At 36.8% G+C, this 21,980-nt stretch overlaps 3 protein-coding genes across 17 annotated transcripts in view; 2 read left to right on the top strand and 1 right to left on the bottom strand.

Annotated features, from left to right (window-relative positions):
* The first annotated feature begins 257 nt into the window (after window positions 1-257).
* On the top strand, window positions 258-8,875 carry mastl (microtubule associated serine/threonine kinase-like). Of its 2 annotated transcripts, XM_028005877.1 has the most exons (12): window positions 258-546; window positions 641-778; window positions 1,271-1,410; window positions 1,487-1,575; window positions 2,395-2,501; window positions 2,589-2,748; window positions 3,092-3,237; window positions 3,854-4,828; window positions 5,710-5,851; window positions 6,871-6,984; window positions 7,530-7,631; window positions 8,113-8,875. In XM_028005877.1, the coding sequence occupies exons 1-12, from the start codon at window positions 379-381 to the stop codon at window positions 8,268-8,270; spliced, it is 2,439 nt and encodes an 812-aa protein (XP_027861678.1). In that variant the 5' UTR covers window positions 258-378; the 3' UTR covers window positions 8,271-8,875. The 2 variants fall into 2 exon arrangements, with proteins under 2 accessions (XP_027861678.1, XP_027861679.1); XM_028005878.1 differs by lacking the exons at window positions 6,871-6,984; window positions 7,530-7,631; window positions 8,113-8,875 and adding an exon at window positions 5,962-6,541.
* Window positions 8,876-10,239: 1,364 nt separating this feature from the next.
* On the bottom strand, window positions 10,240-19,654 carry acbd5a (acyl-CoA binding domain containing 5a). 2 transcript variants are annotated; one of them, XM_028005251.1, is made up of 13 exons: window positions 19,520-19,654; window positions 19,177-19,307; window positions 16,934-17,054; window positions 15,360-15,432; window positions 14,522-14,639; window positions 13,268-13,453; window positions 13,031-13,195; window positions 12,360-12,439; window positions 12,104-12,284; window positions 11,597-11,781; window positions 11,451-11,507; window positions 11,259-11,368; window positions 10,240-11,169 (listed from the first exon to the last, which is right to left on the bottom strand). In XM_028005251.1, exons 2-13 carry the CDS (start codon window positions 19,271-19,273, stop codon window positions 11,157-11,159), a joined length of 1,386 nt encoding a protein of 461 aa, XP_027861052.1. In that variant the 5' UTR covers window positions 19,274-19,307; window positions 19,520-19,654; the 3' UTR covers window positions 10,240-11,156. The 2 variants fall into 2 exon arrangements, with proteins under 2 accessions (XP_027861052.1, XP_027861053.1); XM_028005252.1 differs by having other exon boundaries at window positions 19,177-19,311; window positions 19,520-19,629.
* Window positions 19,655-21,066: 1,412 nt separating this feature from the next.
* Window positions 21,067-21,980, top strand: part of abi1a (abl-interactor 1a) — a 49,772-nt gene continuing 48,858 nt past the window's right edge. For 4 of the 13 annotated variants that reach the window (XM_028005237.1, XM_028005240.1, XM_028005241.1 and 1 more), the window contains exon 1: window positions 21,068-21,291. In XM_028005237.1, coding sequence (XP_027861038.1) covers window positions 21,175-21,291 — 117 coding nt within the window. In that variant the 5' untranslated portion in view covers window positions 21,068-21,174. Of the gene's footprint in view, window positions 21,292-21,980 lie in introns of all 13 variants that reach the window. The other 9 variants (XM_028005244.1, XM_028005239.1, XM_028005243.1 and 6 more) reach the window with 5 other exon arrangements.

Below are 21,980 nucleotides of genomic sequence, written 5' to 3' on the forward strand. Positions count from 1 at the left end.
TTAAACAAAAACTCCTGCTAGCAATTAAAACCAAGAATTTTGGTTTTGTGTAGAGGTTTGACTGAAAGCTGGAATAAAAAAAGAGGAAAAAAGGTTGTTGTGTAATATTTACCTAGTTCTAATTTTGTAGATTAATTTTGTATACAGGTATATATATAATTACATGTGATATTACATTAAATTATACATTTCAGATTTTGTTTTGCAAAAGATTTTATATAGGCAGATTTTTGAGTACCTACATCACGTCACAGGACCCCGCGACAGGCAGGGAATTCAAAAATTCAAAACAAACTCCGCAATGTTTGTTGTTCTGTCATGGTAGTGCTTACGCTGGTCTCGCTGCCGGATTTTAAGTGAAATTATTTCATCGTTAGAATGGAGGTAGAAGAAAAGCACGAAGTTGGTTCAAATGTAAAATCAATGGAAATACCGAGGCCTCCTTCGATCGATGATTTCACCGTTTTGAAGCCCATCAGCCGCGGCGCCTTCGGAAAGGTCTACCTCGCTCGGAAGAAGAGCAATGCGCGCTTATACGCTATTAAGGTGAGTCGATACACTTTTAGTTAAATTTGATTACATTTATTTGCTAATTTTTTTGTATGAAAGTTGGGGATGATATTATCTTTTGTCGCTGTAGGTGATGAAGAAGGCAGACATGGTGGATAAAAACATGGCGAGTCAGATGAAGGCAGAGAGAGACGCCCTAGCTCTGAGCAAAAGTCCCTTCGTTGTTCACTTGTTTTACTCCCTCCAGACTGCAGCCAAGATCTATCTGGTAATGCTGAGTGAAAGAGTTTATTTTTTTTTTTTAATTTAAAACAGCTCTAGTGGACTCAGTTCAGTTCTCTTCATTAACCTCGAAGGAACATTTGCTTTCATTATCTGGTCATTATAGCGCTAGATTTACATCTTCAGAATTATTCCAGATATTATTAATTGCATCCATCTATCCATCCATTTAATATTGGATAATCAGGAATGTATAATGGCCTCCCACATTGTTCTGTGAAACCAGAACATTTTTTAAGCCAAAGCCATAAAAAATGCAATATATTGCCAAAAATATTTCATTTTAAATTTAAATTCCCTAATCACTTCCATGGCTAAATGTGTGTAATATACGTTGGTATGCAGCCTATTTGTGCAAACATTCATGAAACAATGTGTCACTCTATTGCACATTTGTGCAATAATTTCCTTCCTACTAAACATTCCGCCGTCAGTTTTTAGTCATATCCTAACAAAGTGTTTGTTTTATTGATCAAAGGTGATGGAATACCTCATCGGTGGGGATGTGAAGTCTCTACTCCATATTTATGGATATTTTGAGGTGGACATGGCTGTGAAGTACATCTCTGAGGTTGCATTGGCTTTGGACTACCTTCACCGCCACGGCATAATCCACAGGTAACAGGGTGCGCAACAAAATGTTGTTTTATCACAGCAAGTGATTGGTGTTCATTGTGTGATCTGATGCGTTCAGGGACCTGAAACCAGACAACATGCTCATATCCAACGAAGGCCACATCAAGCTGACAGACTTTGGTCTCTCGAAGGTCAAGCTAGACAGAGGTAAATAAGGGTGAATTCTCATCAGACCTGTTTAGTTTGCTTTAATTGAACTGTAGTGTGTTTGCCTAGAAAGTCCAGTTTATTTGTGGAGGTGTGAATGCATCATTGAACTCTGGTCCAGCTAAAAACCTCGGTCTTGGTTTGGTTGACGTGAACTCTGGTGCGGTTTGAATGCATATGTGAATGTAAGCGGACCAGAGACCGTTCCAACAGAAGGAAGCAGACTATAGCACAGGGGTCTCAAACTCCAGTCCTCGAGGGCCGCAGTCCTGCAACTTTTAGATGTGCCTCTGCTGCACCACACCTGAACAGAATAATTAGGTCATTAAGGTTCTGGAAAACTGATCTACACAAGGAGGAGGTCATTAAGTCATTTCATTCCAGTGTTTTGTACCTGTGGCACATCTTAAAACTGCAGCCCTCGAGGCCTGGAGTTTGAGACCCCTGCTATAGCACAGGGCATTCTGGTAAATACAACCAAAATAAACGCACCAGTCTAACACTAGCTGGAGAAATGGGTTGTGGTCTTTTACCAAAGACAAAAGAAAAATTGTAAAACTGCTAAAATCTGACACGACTCCATTTTTGTTTACGTTTCATGAAGAAGAAAGTTGCGTTCATGTCGTCTTTAGAGGTTTTTGTGTCATTTTCTTCTGTGGTTCTTGATGCAGCGCCACCACTGCTGAAGAGGTTTTTCAAAGGGTTTGGTGAACACCACCAGCTGAAAATGTAACAAATTTTGGTCGGCATCTAGAACCCTAAGCCTGTAACCATCAACTGTTGCATTCTTATTCACTCCTTACTATGTGTGTAAAACAGAGCTGAGTCTTATGGACATCCTCACAACTCCATCTTTGGCGAAACCGAAAAACGACTTCTTCCGCACGCCGGGTCAAGTTCTCTCTTTGATCAGCTCCCTGGGATTCGTAAGCATTGTCTAAATGATAATCAGAAAAGGCAACCGGGATGAATGTGGACTCTAAATCCTCTCTGTTTGTTTTTGGGATCTGCAGAACACGTCGGCAACAGAAGGGAAGCGGCACTGCAGCGCCTCGGTTATGTCCAGCCCGATGTCCTGCAGCAAAGTGAAGCAGAAGAACAATTCGCTTGGTTCTCCTGTGATGAACAACTCAGAACAGCTGTTTTCTCCAGCTGACTATCTTTGTAAAATGAGTATGTAGTTAACTCTAACTTCATTTAAATTGTTTCAGTTTATTGGAAGAGTCCCAGATCTTAAGCATAGTCCACATATTTTCAAAAGGCTTGAGGTCACAGCCCTGTTTTATTTGTTGTCTATTGTTTATTTCTAATATTGTGTATATAATAAGCTTTAGTGATAAGAAAATCTGCAGAATGTAATTTTTTTATCCGATTAGTGGTCAGAATAATTGATTACTAAAATAATCGTAAGTTGCAGCCATAACATAAAAGTATATCATCTTTAGAGGAGATAAAACGTTAAAATAAGTGCAGTTAATGTGAGTTTTCTTCCCACGGTGTATGTTAACTCCCGCAGGACCTAAAACAAGAGTTTTCAGTCCTCATAAAGTGGCCAAAAACTTGACTCCCAATTTGCTGAGGAGCAGAAAGCGGTTTGAGACAATGAGCGCCGGAAGCACCACCAACACCGAGGGGGACGTCAGTCCCATGTGGGAGTGTGAGGTCAGTGATGGCGGAATGGCAGCAGCTCCGATTTCATTTGCTGCTAAATTAAATAGTTAAGGTTTCTTCTTTATTTAGAAAAGAAACAGAATATGGCGTATTAGGACCATCAGAAATAGAAAAAAAGAGTACATTTAATAGAAAAACTCATTTTGAGGCTAATCTGAGAAATCTAGAAAAAAAACAAAGACATTTCTGAGTTTAAGTGAAAAATATTCTACAAAACTCAAATTTTGAGATTAATCTCAGGAATTTTCCAGAAAAAAATATAAATATCTGGCTTGACATGTCAAAAATATTCTCGAAAAAAACATGAAAATTTGCTAGAATAAACTCAGAAAGTTTGAGATACAAACATAGATATTTCTGCCAAATTAAGTCAAATGTTCTATAAAAATGCAGAAATTTTTCTGAAAAAAGTTAAACTTTTGGTTTGAAAAATCAGAAATCTATTAGAAAGACCAGAATTTTCGATTTTTGAAACTTAAAAATTGTAAGTTTTTTTGTCCCGAATTTACTCCTTTTTTCTATCTATAATGGACCTAATACGCTGTTATAGGCAGCTGCTCCGATTTTGTTTGGTGCTAAATTAAATGGATACATTTTCTTTCTATAGAAAGAAAACGACCAGGGGTCAAGAGGATGTGGAGTTTCTGCTAAAGATGCCCATAATCTGCCCAAAAAGTCCAGTTCTCCCAGCAGGAAACCTCAAGTGTCGTCCGCAGTTCGGCGCCATCTTGAATCAGAGCGAGATAACTGCCAGCTAACAGTTCCCTCCTCTGTAAAGAGGACATTTTCAGATATGAACCAAAGTCCAGAGCTGCTGGAGACCAGAGCCAAGAAGACAAACGCAGACTACAAGAGATTCTTTGAGATTCCCGAGACCGCTCATAATCACACTGGTCTGACTGGGGCATTCTCCACCATCCAGGTAGGCGACTTCTTGACCACCACTACAGGAAACATGGCGGCGGACCACCACAATCTGAGGCGCTACAGCCCAATCCCCGTCGCCAAAAGTCTTTTCAGTGAGCTGGAGGAGCCGGTAGAGGACGTGTTTGAAGGCGGGACTAAAGAGGCGTCCCAGTGCAGTTTCACGTCCCCGCTGCCGGGGAACGTGGACGTCTGCCGGAGCCTGAGCCTGGACTCTGACGGCTCCATCCATGAGACGTCTCTCATCGTCGACTGTAACGCTTCTCTCCAGCCAATCAAACCAGCAGAAAGCAGGAACTCCGTCGATTCACCGGAGGAGCGCGAGCAAAGCTCCGAGTCGCCTCAACGGACTTTCCCTGTTACCATAGAAACTCCCAAACTAAATGCGTCAGACCTGAGAGGTGAATCCTTCCATAGCCGAATCCATGACATGTCCTGCAGCTTCTCGCAGTCTTCGTCCTTCCTGAAGCCGCGGAACGTCGTGATTTTCCGCAGCTACTGCAGCTCCATCAACCGCACCAACACGTCCGAGGTTTCCAGGCTCAGCGTGGGCTCCGTGGAGGCCATGGACGTGTCCGCCGCCGCTTCCTGTAACTCTGCCCGCAGCACGGCTACGCCGGTGCAGCGGAGGCGAAGCGCCAACGGTTCCATTAACCAGGTCAGTGTTCAGGAGTGGAGGTCAAAGAATGTACACTTATTTCGTTTGAATTTTTTTTTCTCAATTTAAAAAACAAAAACAAATTGTAATTTAAAAAAAAAAACCCAAAACCAAGTTATTTTATTAATTGTATTCTGGATTTTTAAATGAATGTTAAGTTTCAGACTTTAATTTATTTGTTTGTCTTTTTTATTATTTATTTTACCTAAATTTTATTTTCATTTTGAAATTTTAAAAAAATTAAACATATTTTACTTTTTAAATCCTTTTTGCATTAATATTTTTGATATGAGCATTTGATTTTTTTCTTCTATTTATATATTTCTGCTTTTGTTTTTATTTAATTCTCATCTTGGTCTAACTTTTGATTTAATATTTGTGTTGGTTTTTTAAAATAATGTTGTCTTTTTATGTATTTTATCTTGATTAAATTTTTTTTCTCCGTTATGTTATTTTAAACTTTGGTGGTTTTTATTATATTAAATTTTTTATTTCAGTTTGATTTTTTTTTTTTTTTTTTTTTTAGAATTACATTTTTAAAATAATGTATTTTCATTTCATAAAAACTTAATTTCTTTTATAAATCATTCCTCTATATTTTATATATATATATATATATTTTATATTTATTTATATAGATGTGATATATATAACAAATTAGGATTTAAAATGAAAATACATTCAAATCAAGACTAAATTAAAAAAAATCAAAACCACCAATTCAAAACAAAATGAGTATATGTTTTATATGTATTTAGTATAAATATTTTTCTGTTTTACTTTTTTTTTTTCAGCGTGTTTTGAAAGGTTTGCTTGACTTTACTGAGTTTATGAACCATTTTTAACTTCTCTCTTCTTTTTTTCTCTTCCCCTCACATTAGACTCCTCAGCCCATGTCGACCTCACACACCCCTTTCCGGACTCCAAAGAGCGTCCGAAGGGGCGCGCTGCCTGTTGAGGGCGCTCCAATTTTGGGAACTCCGGATTATTTGGCTCCGGAGCTTCTTCTTGGAAAACCTCACGGTAAAAAAAGGGAAAACTCTAAAACCAAACAAATCCACCTGTCCGATATGATGTACTGTAATCGCCTGCTGATTGTCACTGTAGCTCTTGTGACAGGCGTTCTGTTTTAGTTTCAGGAAGTGCTCTGTTCGGTAAGTTTATGGCAACGTTGTTTCTTGCAGCTTGCATGTTGCACCTGCCAGGCTGCCTATACTGTTAGGAAATAAACTGATCCTACCCCCAATTTTCCCTCTGTTTCTCGATCTGGGAACAAACTGGGATTGATTATTGATTGGGACTGAAGTTTTGGATTGGAAGGATTAAAGTGGGTTGTCTGTTCAGTTAACATGTTATCAGCAAGGGAATCTGGAGGCTTTTAACTGGACAAACTGGTTTCTGCTTCTGAAAAGCTGCTTGGGTCAAATGTTGAAACTCATGCAGAAGCTGCAAAACAGTAAACTCAGTTTCAGGGTCCAGATTATTTTTAGTCTGATTTCACATGAATAATTCAGAATTGATGTGATTTATTTTTAATTTTCACTGCTATGCCAACGTTGTTTTTTTTTAACCCAAGTAAAAAGATAAAAACACTTCTTTTTTTCTTGCAGTCTGAAGTTAAATCATTTTTGTTTTAGCTTAGCTACAATTACAGCTATTTCCTAAACATGAGAACATATTTTAATTCAAGGGAACTTAAAAAAAAATGTTCTTGCTACATTTTCTGCATTTTAGCAAATATAAATAATTTTGGTAATTCTAACTAAGCTAAAACAAGAAAAGTTTAGTCAGATTTTGTTTTTTTCAAACATAGAGAAAACATTTTTTGTGTCTTCTGCGTGTGTAAATATCTGATTTTAACCATATTTGCATGTTAAAGTGAATAGTTAATGTGCAGTAGTGTCAAGGTGAACCTCTAACATAGTCCCTCCTGCTTCAGCCACTGCAGCCCAATCAGGTCACACTAACAGGAATCACAGGGTAGATGTTAGCATGTTAGCATCTCGCTGAATCCTCATTACTTCCTGTTTATTTCTGGCCAGACTGCATGGTGGACTGGTGGGCGCTCGGCGTGTGTCTGTTCGAGTTCCTCACCGGAGTGCCGCCCTTCAACGACGAAACTCCCCAGCTGGTTTTCCAGAATATTCTCAACAGAGGTCAGTTCAAGTATGACGGCGTGTTAGAGCTATTGTAAATAAGAAGAAAAAAAGAGAAGAAAATTTCCACCAAGAACACTCAGAAATCTAGAGATTAGTCTCAGAAAGGTTTTAGAAAAAAGATGGGGAATTTAAAAGTTTGAAAAGTCAAAAATTCTAGAAAAAAAAAAAAACAGAGAAATTTTTAGATTAATTTTAAAAAATTCTAGAAAAAAAACTCAGAAATTTTAGATTAATCTCAGAAATGTTCTAGAAAAAAGATGGGAAATTTGAAAAGTCAAAAATTCTAGAAAAATACTAAAAAAATTTTAGGTTTAAGAAATGTACTTGAAAATTTAACTAAAAACAACTTGAGATTAATCTCAGAAATGTTCTAAAAAAGAACATTGAAATTTCTGAATTTGAAAAATCAAAAGGTTGTTCGGAAAAACCTCAGAAATCTTGAAAAGTTTAACATTTCGCAGAATAAATTTGCTAGACTGATATTTATGCTGTTCTAGTTTAGCAGCTTGCTCTTACTTCCAGTTTAACTTGTACATTTTTAGACATCCCTTGGCCTGAAGGAGAGGAGGAACTTCCTGTAAACTCCAGGACTGCCATTGAGATCCTGCTCACCATGGACATGACGAAACGCGCCGGCTTGAAGGGTAAAAATTATATTCTGCCGGGAAGTTGCAGGAAGTCAGAAAATTTGCCTTTTAAACCTTCAATAGGCCACTGCTTTGATTTATTTATTTATTTTTATCCAGCCTTGAATTTAAAATACTTCATTGATTATGTGGAAAATTGACTCTAAAGATGTGATGTGTCTCAGTTAAAATCTAAATTTTATAACTTTTTGTAATTGGAATGGGATTCAACTATTTAAAATTTAAAATGTAACTTTGGCAGAACACAAATACTGTCAGGAATAATAAGAGCGTCTTTTTTAGTTCATATGATTATGTTTTATGTTGTACAGTATTATGCAAATTAGTCAACATAACCATCAAGCTTTTATTCTTTTGCACTTTGGAAATGTCTAAAAATTTGCTTGAACTATTTTTCAGAGCTTGATAAGTTTGGAAAAAGAAAATGGAGCGTATAAAAATATTTCTGTATTTGAGATTTTTGTCGTCTTGTTCGCAGAACTGAAGCGCCACTGCCTGTTCGACGGCCTGGATTGGGACAACATGCAGAACCAGCCAATGCCGTTCATACCGCAGCCGGAAGACGAAACCGACACTTCGTACTTCGAGGCGAGAAACGTCGCTCAGCACATCGCCGTGTCTGCCTTCAGTCTGTAGCCTCGAAGCTTTGGTTTTATGTCTGTTAAATCGCACCGATTTAAAAGTGTAGCAAAATCAGAGTCGCAGACGGAAATGTAAACGGTTCTGATTGGTTCTCTGTTCACTGGTTCTTTTAAAAGAAACTTTTACACATGTGCAATCACTGCTGCTGTATACTGTTGAGAGGAAAGTGTTTTAAAACTTTATTTACTAAGAAGTCTTAATTAATGTTCTTTGCTAGCTAACTTTATCATCTGCAGGTTGAGGTGTTTAGTTTCTGTTTTCTCCTCTGCCTCTACGTTTTTCTGTGTAAAGGTCATGACCTGCGGACCCTAAAACCGTTTAGGAGTGCAACAATACTGAAGAAAAACCTATTAATATATTCATAAGTAATGTTTTAATGTGTCAATTTCTGTTTCTTTTGTTTTAAGATATATGTGGCGTTTTGAATTAAAACAGAAATTTTCTCCTTTATGTGTTTTGATCTGTTTCTTTGTTCCCTGTACTGCTTGTTCACTGTTTAATCTTTTTTAAAGGGACAATGCAAATAGAATGTGTTTGCTACATGATCTGCCTTGAACATTTTTCTAACTTTTTCAATAAACTCTAAATACTTTACTGTATACTTGTTTCAATTGTTTCAGAAACTGTTCTCTTTTCTTTTAATAAAAACCAGAAACAAAATATTTTACTAAATAAGAGTGAAAGTTTAAAACAAGAAGCTAATTTAGATCTGCTAATATAAAAATGGAAAATTTGTTCAAGCGGTACAGCTGCTTGTACAGGAGGTTAGAAAAGTAACAGTTTAACTTTCCAATGAGAAACTGCTTTAAAGCTTATTGCTTAAAGGAGTGCTGAAATAAAAACACAAGATGAGCCAAAATATTAAATATCAAGGCCAGGATTTTATTCTGTGGAAAAGGAGAACCTAAAAAACAGAAAATAAAATTACAAGAATAAAGTCACAATATTACTGACTTGGTAATACTGTGACTTTTTTTTTTAAATTTGACTTATTCTCATATAAATGTATTCTTGAATTTTTACATTATTATTGTTCGGCTTTATTTTCATGACTTTTGTTGTAATACCATAACTTGATTCTCAAAATGTTATGTTATTCTAATGGCTGTTTTTCTCATAATACTGACTTTATTGTTGTAACACAATGATTTTGTTTGTGAAGTTTGATATCATTTTATTACGAGTTTATTCTCATAATACTATGATTTCATTCTCAAAATTTGACTTTATTCTCATATTATAACTTCATTCTTGTAATATGGCTATCCTTGTATGGGTTTATTCTCATGATATAAGTTTATTCTCATAATTCTATTGTATTTTTTTAGTTTGGCCCTAGTACTGCATCATAAATTCTATACAGGATTGACTAATAGCCATATATTCAACTAGTTGAGCTAGTATGGCCAAATGTACAACTAGTGCAGTGTATTTGCAAACTAGTAGCTGAAAATGATGGCTGATAAAGCCTTTTGAATAAATACACCAATAGCTTGCCATAGTCTGAAAGCTAAAAGTGAATCAAAAGGAGATTTAAAAGATTTAAATTCAACCAGAAAATTCCAGTTCAGCTTGAGCAACAAAAATCACTGAATCAAAGTTTCTTAATAAATTAATATCAATTAGGACAAAAAATACTTTAAAAAGCTTTACTTAGAATGGCTAATTTAATGGTTTTAGTCGACTGAGGCTCCCAAAAGACAGCTGGTGTTTTTTAAAATGAAATTTTCTGTAACCAAAGATGAATTTTCTGGCTTAAAATTGGGAGTAAATAAAGCAAAAGTTGTAATAACAGATTTTTATCACATCCAAATGAGGGTAGAATCATATTAGAATTTGTTTTCTACCATATAGGACATTTCTGTGTGAAAATCTGAGTATTTATCAGGTCAATTCAAGTATAAAACCATTTTTAAAAATTATGAATTGTTATTTTATTAAAATAACCTGCAGACACTCAAAATATTTGGTCAAAACTTTAATTCAAGCTGCGTTTATCACATGCACACACCACTGTGCACAGGCAGAAAGGGTGAAAAAGTCTGTAGTACATTTTGATAGAAAGGTAAACCATTTTATTATTATTAAAACTGGTTTTCTCTGAAAAGGACAGCTTTAATTAGCACGCCAATCTTTGTAAATATTACATATTAATCTACAATTAATACACAGATGCAATTAAAATATTGCATTTAGGTCTGAACTGTACAGCTACTGTATATAATTTGTACAGAAGTCACTGCTTTGCAAACAGGAGATCAAAATTATGCAAGAAATCAAACAAAAACAATGTTTTCTGTTGGATTTTTTTGTTAAATAATTAGCAATTTGAGTGAAATATTCTCATGTTTAGCTGTAATTTGGTCCAAACGTGGAAGAACTGAACGTAATGCCCTCTACATTTTGATGACGAGGCACTTTTTCCTAGAGAATGAAAGTGAAAACTTGGACCAACCTGACATAAAGCACATCCTGATATGAAGCAATCTACAACAAAATTATTTGATTTTTACGTCTGAAACTCATTAACAGCAATAAATATTACCAGGAAAGACTCACATCTCAACAGTTTTACATTCATTATATGTTTTCTACAGTTTTAATCACATCTTAATATAGCAGCATCTCCTGGACAGCTAAGAAAATTGTGGAAAATTTGTGCAACGGAGCCAAAGTTAGGGAAATAATCAAGAAGCTACAGTAGTTCACAACCGTTCTTATAAATCAGAAACATTCGTGTTTTGCCCAAAATCCAGACTCTTCTCTTTCTTTGCTCCAAGTTTCCTTCTTCGAAGTGCAAAAGCAAATTACTTTAATTAGGACGAAAGAAGCTGCAGCCCAACAGTGTAGGGATTCGTTACTGTCTTGCCATAAACTGCATCAGTTGATACGTCTGTTTAGATAAAAACAAAACAGTAAATATATCAAACTAGACATTCACAGGAGGAAAAAACACTTTTTTTTTAAATGAAGATATATTACCTTCTTCTTTTCTGGAAGTACAGACGGATGAGCCACTGAACCACAAACGGCCAGATAACGGCGAAGGCCAGACTGGTTGGTGAAATGTCGAAAGGCCACCATGATGGATTCTAGGTGAAAGATACACACGTTTATAAAAAATAAAAATAAAGAAAGAAACAAGAACAGCAATATGTGGTAGAGACTTGCTACCCGATTCCTCTTGTTGCCCAGAGGTGATCCGTAGGAAGGCAGAGTCACTGATCTAGCCTGAAAACACCACAAAAAGGGAGACAGACGAACTTTAATTTCACATTCGTCCGTCCATCTGTCCGTTCATCCGTTCGTCCTGATCTGACCAGGTTGGCGGTTAGAGCCTCCACGGTTCTCATCCTCTCCAGAACGCTCTGGATGTCTTCCTGAACCCGGGCCAGCGCCACTACGATCTGCTCATCAAGGCTGGCTCTGGGCGGTACCGGTCCGGTCGGTTCCGTTCCGTCCCCACTGCAGTGCAGCTGGGATCCCGGACCGAGGGACCTGTAGCCTTGGAAACAGAAAACGGTTGTCGTTAGCGACAGACTTTTTGTAGGTTTTCACCCTTTATTAACGACACAAAGTTATAGGAACCAAACATCAAATTTTCATTTTGAAAATAAACAAAGTTTGAAAAGTAAATGGAGATGAAGTTTCATCTGGACATTTCATTTTCATACATTTCTATCTGTCTTAGGATTTTCCCAAAATGTTTTGAATGGATGGATGTAGAGGTGGATGAACAGTTGGATGTATTTAACCCCCCTCCCAGTGTGTTGGTCCCGGTTCTGCTGGGCCCACTAAGCTCCGTCTAACTGAAGTTCTAACTGTACCTGAATGTCCTGCTGGTCCGTCCTCTCCCCGTCCCCATCTGTCCAGCCTCAGAGACGCCGCCCCTCCCGTCTCCGTCTCTTCCCCTCTGCGCCTCGCGGCCTGCGGCGGATCCTGATCTTCCTCCTGGAAGTGGCTGTCCTCTTCCTCCAGCTCGTCCAGAGAGCGGTTCTGCTCAGAGTTCTGCAGCAAACAAAACCCTTCAGTCAGTACCCCAGGAAGTCTGACCCAGAGTCCGGTTCTGGTGTTTGGACTGGCCTCTTCCTGGCCGAACTGGTCCACAGAGTCACAGTAGACTTCGCTGTCAGAGTCGCTGGTCACCTGGCTGGTTCTGGTGTCTGGAACATGGAGGACATTTTAGTTCAGCTGGAGATTCGGGTTAAACAGAACCAGGCCAGGTTGATCAGGCCTTTATTGATAAACACTAACCGATTAAATCTATTGATTTATTAATGGGTGGACAGAAGGATGGATGGATGGATGAATTGATGGATGGATGGGTGGACGAACGGATGAATGGATGGATGAATTGATGGATGGATGGATGGGTGGACGAACGGATGAATGGATGGATTAATAGATGAATTGAAGGCTGATTGATGGATGGATGATGGTTGGATTAATGGATGAATAGATGGATGGATGGGTGGACGAACAGATGGATGGATGGATGAATTGATGGATGGATGGGTGGACGAACGGATGAATGGATGGATGAATTGATGGATGGATGGACGGACGGATGAATGGATGGATTAATAGATGAATTGAAGGCTGATTGATGGATGGATGGATGGTTGGATTAATGGATGAATAGATGGATGGATGGTTGGATTAATGGATGAATAGATGGATGGATGGGTGGATTAATGGATGGATGAATAGATGGATGGCATATCCAACATGGCGGACATTTTGGCTCCTCCTACCTGCGTGGTGTCCGTTTATCAGAGGCTCCCTGGCGGAGGCGTCGTGCTCGCCGTCGGCTCTCTGATGGCTGCCATTGGCCAGGTGGGAGCCGCCGTTGGACAGCTTCCCATTCTGGAGCGACGCTTTGTGTCTCCTGGTGGAACTCTTCTTCTTGGGTTGAGTTGCTACAGGAAAAAAAAACACAGTGAGCCACCAGGAAATACTCTTCATCTAAAAAAAGCAGACATCTGTGTTACCCTTTCTGATCTCCATTGTGTCTCCTTTCTCCTCCTCCTCTTCATCTTCTTCCTCTTCCTGTTCCACTTCTTCATTTGGTCCGAGCCTAGCAGGCCGGGTCTCCAGAGTACCGTTCTTCTCCATGTTTCTGATGATGCTTTTCGCAACACTTTTTGATTCCACCAAGTTCAGCATTGTTCCAAATCCTGAACAGAAAAAAATGCAAAAATATGTAGGTTTTTTAATTCATAAAACTTTTATATATTTTTTTAAATCACGTTGAACCTATTTTTCAACCATTATTATAAAACATATGAGTTCTAAATTAAATTACAGCCAAGTTCATTAAAAAAAAATTTTTTTGCTACTGAATAATTTTGACAAAAATGGAAAAAAAAATATACAACAAACAAAAAAAACTCTTTCTTTCCAAAAGATGTTTTAGGCAAAAACAACACACACAAAAAATATTTGAAAGAAAATAACTTAGGCCATTATTTTAGGAAGGTGACGATACAACTGTTTCTCAAAGTGGGGGCCTCCTGTCCTCCAGGGGGCGCTAAGATGCATGATGAGAAAATATGCAAAAATAAAAATTTCATAAATTTTTAGCCAATGTTTTTTATCATAAAATCTCCGCTATTTTTGAATCATTACAAAATATAATTTATTGAAATGCTATTTGCCACGCTCATCTTCCTGATTGGCTGCCAGTCTAATGTAAGTTAATGCTTTGCACATTAAGCTAGCATAGCAAGCACAGAATTGACAAGTTTTTGAAAAAAAATATATAAAAAAATTTAAATTTACCAAAATAAAAACTATAAGAACTAATGTCCAACTAAAATCAGAAGCTAAATTTATGCTAAATGAATGTAATAATTATTATACAATGAATAAAAAATTACCACAATATGTAAAATAATATGTATTTTACATATTTTGTAAAGTATGTAAAGAAAAGCATTAGCCAGAAGGTAATTCTATTTAGGGCTCCATAGTAGGAAAAGGTTTGGGAACCTCTGTGCTAATCTACTGTTAAATATGTACTATATATATATATATATATATATATATATAAAACAGCGTTGCTATCAAACACTAAAAGCATACTAGCTAAAATAGCACACAGATTCTACTCTACATCATGTACATAGTTGCATACTTGCCTTCCAGTTGCCTAGCAAACTTGGTTAAGCGGGCTGAGCAGATCAGAGGCAAATTGTAAACAGTTAAGTTTCGTTTCTGACTCCATGAAAAAAAAAAGAACGCACCTGTGCTCAGGTCCGATATCTGCGTGATTTTTTTCTTCTCGTCAATCAGCTCATAGAACGGTCCGAGGACGCGAAGCAGCTCCTCCACCTCGTCGGTCATCGGCATTCCCTCCAGGATCTGTGGGTTGAAGCCAAATTATTGTATGTTACAAAACCAGAAAAAAATTAACTACATGTATTTCAAGATTTAAAGACAAATATATTTTGGAGCCAAGAAAGCATTTGGAGTTTCTCTTAAAATGTAGGAAGAGACGAATCTTCAGGATCATCACTAGCCGCGTTCCCATCAACTTGTTTATAGGGATTTTGAAGTACCATATTAGAAAAGGTAGATGGAAATGATAAAGTTCCAAATAACTTCTGTTTTGGAAAAAAAACAAAACTATGCTCTCTAGATGTTTTTTGACTTTTACAAAAAAAGGAGTTGATGGAAACACATTTGTTGGAAAAGGTTTTGAGGTAGCGAATATTCCCATCCACTGGTGGATTTGCGCTTTACTAAAGGCACGAAACCCGTCAAAAATCTCACAGAGAGGTGGACTCTTCATTTTTTCTGAGATGTAGTTTCTCAAAAGTCAATTACAGATGGACTAGGCACACAACAGAGTGCTTTTAAATCCCTCCACAGGGTGCTGTTTTGCTAGGTCTCTAAAACACCTCAAACGCCATTTTAAGTTCCTCCTCCTTATTTGACAGATCACTATTTCAATCATAAATTTCCTAACTCAAACTGAAGCTAGCTGCTAACTAAAAATAACTGTCATAAAGAGTTTTTAAAACTTGATGTATGCCCACTAAGTTTTGCATTAATATAAATTTGAAAGTTAAGGAAACCAACCAGCTTCATTTGGTCGACGTAGGCCGCCATCGCTTCTTCTTCAGACATTTCTCCAAGAGAATTCCAGGCATCCCTGTTTCACAAATGTGAACGAGTGAAAAAACTAAACAAATAATCCAATGTTGGATTAAATAGCTTTCAAACATCATCAGTTTTGCAAATAATTGTTATTCTATTCAGAATTAAAGTGAGAATTTTTCAACAAATCCACGTTTGTGTCCATGAAAAATGTATCAAAGATTAAGAAACAGAAAGGTGTCTTTTTTTAAAAAATTCCTCGACATCTAAAAGGTGGATTTTTCAAAATTTTGACAGAAATATTAATTAAAAATAAATATTCTTTGCCAAAGGTGCGCTTGTTTTCTTCTTTTTAAACACACCAAGTTTATTTAAGGTCAGTGTGTTCCCTGCAATCTGTGGGTCAAAGGTTGAGTGAGTTGCTATGATTTACAACATTTTTAAACAAAGAGAAAACGTTCACTGCAAAAACACAAAATCTTACTACATTTTTATTGGTCTAGTTTCTAGTGCAAATATCTTGGCACAGGATTTCCCAAACTTTTCCATGCAATGGCCGCCACAAAAGCATTAACCTTTGGAAGAAACATCAACTTTCATTACGTTTGTATTCACTATTTAGTAATTATTACATACATTTAGCATAAATTCTGCTTCATGGTTCCTGATTTTTAGATGGCAATGAGTTTTGTGGAGGAAATGTGTAATAAAAATATTATGACTTTATTACCAGATGATTCATGTTTCACCACAATCATTTCCTTTGATAAGAAAATATGTATTTTTTAATGTTAAATAACATCAAATTAAGTTTTATTCCCACAGTTTTGATGTTATTTTTAGCAGCAGAGTCCTGCAGGGCGGCTCTTTTCATCTTCTTGCTTTCTGTTAGTTTGAGGAGCTTCATGAATTTGACTGGCAGCCATGCAGAAATGAGCATCAAAAATAACATTTAAATTAATAATTTTAATTGTATTTTATTTATTCTTTAAAGCATGACTTTAGAACAGATACATTTAAGATCAAAACATTAATGGCATTGATTTTTCCCCCTCCATTTTCCCTCTAACTTTTGCAGCCCCCACTTTTAAAAACACGGTCTTAGTACGTTTAAAATAAGACAAAACTAACTTACAAGTAACTTTTCAGCAGGTAATAGGAGCTTTTTTAAGTCAATAAATCCTTAATATTGAAGAAAAAGTACTACTTCACTTATAACATGGGAAAATGTCTCGTTACAAGTAAAATAATCTGCCAAAATTAAGGAGTTTTTAATTTAAAACAAGCTCCTAAATTACTGTTAGGTTTGTTTTATCTTATTTCAAGTGTAATAAGATATTTGCAATAGGAACTAGACAAAAAGATGTTGGTAAGATTTTGTGGTTTTGCAGTGTCGTGCTTTGTGGGTCAAAGGTCACATTCCAACCGGAGTCCAGAGAGCGCAGCTTGAGAAAACACGCAGAAGAATCTCCAACTAGAGTCGTGTTTTACATGAAAAGCTCAAATAAAAGAGTTTTTATTTTAGTAAAATAAAAACAAAAAAAAAATCTACAAACCATTTCGCTTTACCAACCACGTCCCAAAAGCCGGGTCGGGGAATATTACACGGCCCGATAGTGGCCTGTTTGTAGTAACTGTAGAACTTTAGCATCATGTCGTTTGACGGCTGAAAGGGACCTGAAAAACAAAAGATCAACAAGTTTATGTAAACATGTGAACAGAGCTGGACTGGAGGCAGTAAAGGAGAGGAAAGTCTGTGCAGCAGGTCTGCTGCCAAAGTGGATTAGTTAAATCACTCAAGCTGCTGAGGCTCACCTGACACCAGGCTTGAGTTAGCAACTGATTCAGGAGCACCGCTTTTAAGGATGTAATCGAGACAAAATGGAATATGACACAATAAGTAGATTCAAAAAGAGCAAAATCTTCAGTTTTCCAAGCTTACCAGGCTGCCTTTTACGACAATAAATCTGCCAATCAGAGAATCCTGCAGATCAGTGGCGTCCAAACTCTGACATTTTTAAGTTAGGAACCTCAAAAGCAACACGTTTCACTTATTTATTTTATGGACGCACAATATATCGGCACTAAAATCAGTATCGGCCGACATTAGTCAATTTTTTAGCGGATTGTATCGGTCCGATAAATAAAACTGGGCCGATATTAACAACCGATATTTATTTCCATCTTGTTGCCGTCTGTTTCTGGTCGCTTTTTCCCCCAAAAGCGTCAAACAGCAGAAAAACACATTTAATATCCATAAATATCGGTTATCGGCCATAACAACAACATCGATACCAAATAAAATTTTCATATTGTGCATCCCTAATTTATTTTTTTATTAAAACTGAAAAGATTTATTTCCGAAGACATTTGTTGTCTTTATTGCTTTAATAAAATATCAAATAGACAACATTTTAGTAAAATAAAGTAGCTTAATTTTTATAGAAAAGAAATCTATAAATCATTGTGATGCTAAATATAAACAGGGTCTTGCACAGTTGTTGTATTATTTTCCAAAACTATGAGGTTTGTTATTTATTTTTGTTACACTTGGCAACAAAGTGTAATCAAAGAAAGCAGAAATAAATACAACTAAGATTTTATTAGTAAAAATCTTAAATTAATTGTAAATTCTCTCCATTCTTGAATTGTGGAGCGAGGGGACAATCAAAATCATCAAGAGGGCCGCAAACGGCCCTCAGGCCACACTTTGGACATCCCTGCTGCAGATAGCAGGTGTTGCACTTTGCCCTGTTGATTCTGTGTTTTATAGATTTAGTAAGAAATGTTGGCTGATTTAATCCTGGAGAAAACAAAAGTCAGAACTCCATCTAATGCAGGTTTTTGTGATTTTATTTGAACTGTAAGTTTTTGGCGATGAGTTTGAACTTTTGGTCAGTATTGGCAACAACAAATTGAAAGAGGTTGATGAGAGGATTTCAGAAAGTTCTATGCACAGTGCAAAATGCAAAATCTTTATTTTATTTTCTTCCTGTATGCAAAGTCTGCTGGGATTTGGAGTGTCCAATTCCATAAAAAAGACCAAAATTGACATATATAAACAAGGGCATTGTGATCCTGAAATTTTAAATTATACTCAATAAAATAGAAACAAAACTGAATTTATTTTTACAACCATTTATGAATTCACAAACAATAATTTTAAAGAATCTTTCCTCAGATTAAAACTCAAAAGTTTTTCATTTGATGCTCTTAATTAACTTGAAAATAAAAAATAAAAATCAGACTTGTGGTTTGCAAATAGAAAACTGCAAAGTGTGGCAGGCATTTTTATTCAAATCCCTTTACCCCACTACTCCTAAATAAAATCTAGTAGAAATAAGACAAAACTAACTTGTACAAAGCTATTCAGCAAGAAATGTGAGCTTGTTTTACATCACTAATTTCTAAATGTGAATAAAAAAAGTTCTTGTTCTGATGGCAGAGTTTGAATGCATGTAGACTGAACTCACATTTTTGTAGAGCGCCTTGAGGTGTTGTATATTGTTACTATATAAACAAACTGAATTGCACAGGTTTTTATTTGATTAATAAATAAACAGCAAAGGTGCCTCACAATAATACGCTACCATGGGTTGGTATATAGTGTAAAATATATTCACGTTAGTTAATATGTTCGTTCTGGAGCTAATTTTCTGTAAAATTTGAGGAAATAGCCCTTTATTTCACCACTAACTCGAAAGTCAGCTTAAGGGTCGCTCTACATGACCAGTTCTGACTTAAAGTCCTTCTGAACTGGTCAAACTGGCAGCGGAAGTCGCTGGTGGTCTTTACTCACCGTTCGGGGGTAAACTCTTGATAACTTTCACCGCGGCTCCGAACCTTTTCTGGGTCAGACCTTTCTGTTCCTCCGCGCTGACGCTCTCCACCTCCATGTTGGTGCCAGTCGGTGACAGCTAGCAGGGGAACCTGCCTTACAGAAAGCAACAAACACAAAACAAACACAGATCTGTGAGTTAGCAGCCCCTGTTTTGACCGACAGTAAGAGGATTCGACCAGCTGAGTATGTAGGACACAGCAACTCTTCTACGGCGCAGCGTCAGTTGCGCCACTTCTTGACGCTAAATTCTAAAATGGCGTGAAAACGTTAAAAGTAAAAACTCTAAAAAGACACCACGCACCTTTCAACTTAATGTTTATCCAGCCGTCAGAACGCAACTTGTCCTTAGCCGTAAGATAGACGCCATGAACAGCAGATAAAGCTAAGCCGGAGTGCATTATGGGAGCTGCAGTTTTCTTCCACCTGTAAGTCCAACAAACACCATAACTCTCAGGTTTCGCCCGAAAACGGGCTCCTAAAAAGGTAGTTTAAAGGTTTCAGTGAGCGGACTTTACGGATATAAAAGTTAATCATTCGATGTAATAAAAAAATGGTTCAGAATTTTAAAAAAGTGTTTTTTCCCCCCGTGTAAATGTCTCTTTTGCTAATGCATACCAGCTTGGAACTACACATCCCAGCATGCTCTGTAAGGCATTCCATTTTTCCCAGATCGAACCGTGATAGGTGACCTCGAAAGAAAAGTTAGAATTCTCACTCTGTCTGTTTTAGAGACTTTCTAAAAGATAGTGAAATGTAATAATTTGACGAGCCAAATACTGACACTGATGTAAAAAAGTAATCAAACGTTATATGTACATGTTTTATAGACACATAGAAGAGCAGATTTAAACATTTCTATCTTTGAAATATATTGACTTATCTTTAAATGTTTTTATATTTCATTTTATTAATGTTTTGTTTTATTCTTTACAACACAGAACTGTGGTTGTCCAAAATAAAATGAATAATAGTAACTTTTATTTTATTATATAATTATTATTAATAACATGTTTATTATTATTATTACTATTATTTTTTAATAATAATAACAATAATATCCGACTCAAAACAAGGAATTTGCAACTGAGTCTGATTACTTTTTCAAACAATGTACATAATGTGCATGTGTGTTGAAGATTAAGAAAAACATTATGAATATTTTAATTATGATCGTAATGCTTGATTTGGAAAGTTAGTGTGATTCTATTTGTTTGATAAATTTTTTATTTTTTGCCTCTATAGTGATATATAGGTAGAGTGTCACTAAATCATTGGGAAGGGGAAAACATTTGTTTATGTTGTCATTTTTATTTATATTTCTGAATAGGCACCTTATTTACAAAGCCGTACTGTACTGTGACTGCAGGGGGCGCTCATTTCTCATCTCAGTTTCTTTCACTACACACTAAATGTAGAATAAAAACATATATAACAAGTTCTGAAGTTTGGATGAGAAGGCTTTTTAAAATTTTATATTAGTACTGCAATTGGCGAGCATGAAAACACCTCACCCTACACAGGTTGTGACGTGACTGAATTTTTTTCCCTTTCATTGGCCACTAGTGCGCTTTTATTATTTTGAATATGAAAAGGTGACCAAATTTGAATTATTTGTACTTGATCACAATGAAGAGTTTTAGTGTTAAAAATCTGAAAAACAAAACAAATTTTGAAGAAACAGTTTCTGATAAGAAACTCAGTTGCCAAAGCGATAACGGAACCTGAATGGAACGCTTGATGGCGTTAATCCACATCTGAGTGACGCCTCTTTCTCAACACAGACGATCTTCGAATTGAGTTCACGCCAAATCGGGGCCAGGAATCCCACAATACTAGGCGGAGGAGGAGGAGGGCTTCTTTTTCTTTTTTCCCCGAGTCAGAGCTGCAGGCTGGTGGCTGTTTCAATCAGAGGGAAGGCAGAGAGAGGAAGGGAGGCTCTGCAGGGAGAGATGTAAGATGGCAGAGCTACAAATGTTGTTGGACGAAGAGATTCCGGCCGGGAAGAGAGCGCTGGTGGAGAGTTACCAAAACCTGACGAGAGTAGCCGACTACTGCGAAAACAATTATGTCCAGGTGAGAAAGTTTATTTTTATTTTTCATTTATGTTAGCAGGCCGACACTTTTATCCCGTTCTCTCCGCGGTTTGTGAGGTTGTTGGGACAGGAAATGCGGATACAGAAACTACTCTCGGGATCAAATTCAGCTCGAAAAGCTTCAAGTTGTAATACAAATTCTAAAGATGGTGCATTTGTGGCCGTCGGACGTTTTAGTTTTTGTGATTTTGATCAAATGTTCTCCGTTTAAACATGGGGTGTGTCTACTTTTTTTTTTTAAGTCATTGAACTGGGTTGGTTTAAAACTGCTCCCACTCTCACCACGGATAATAACGAGGCCCATTTGATTTTACAGCAAACGCTACTCTTGTTTTCAAATATATATATATATATATATCCACCAGACATGTTGAAGGGATATTATAGGGGTTTTTTGCCTGGTAGTTGTGGTTATATTTATTTTAGTTGTCAGCAAAATTATGAGCCTGCCAGTCAGCTCTTTGTAGGGTCGTTAAACACACCATTTAATACCACAAAAACAGTTAAAGTCTCCATAGGGAGCCCATTACAGTAGTGGTATGATAATGTCTACAATATTGGACCTGTAAGCACCATCCATGTTTGAGCGTGGCTTTTATATTTTAATGCGTACTTAAAGCTACTGGTCAGAATTTTCTGTAAAATCAGTCAAACCTGCTCTGTTACATA

The sequence above is a fragment of the Xiphophorus couchianus genome, chromosome 21 (assembly GCF_001444195.1).
Source record: "Xiphophorus couchianus chromosome 21, X_couchianus-1.0, whole genome shotgun sequence".
NCBI lineage: Eukaryota > Metazoa > Chordata > Actinopteri > Cyprinodontiformes > Poeciliidae > Xiphophorus > Xiphophorus couchianus.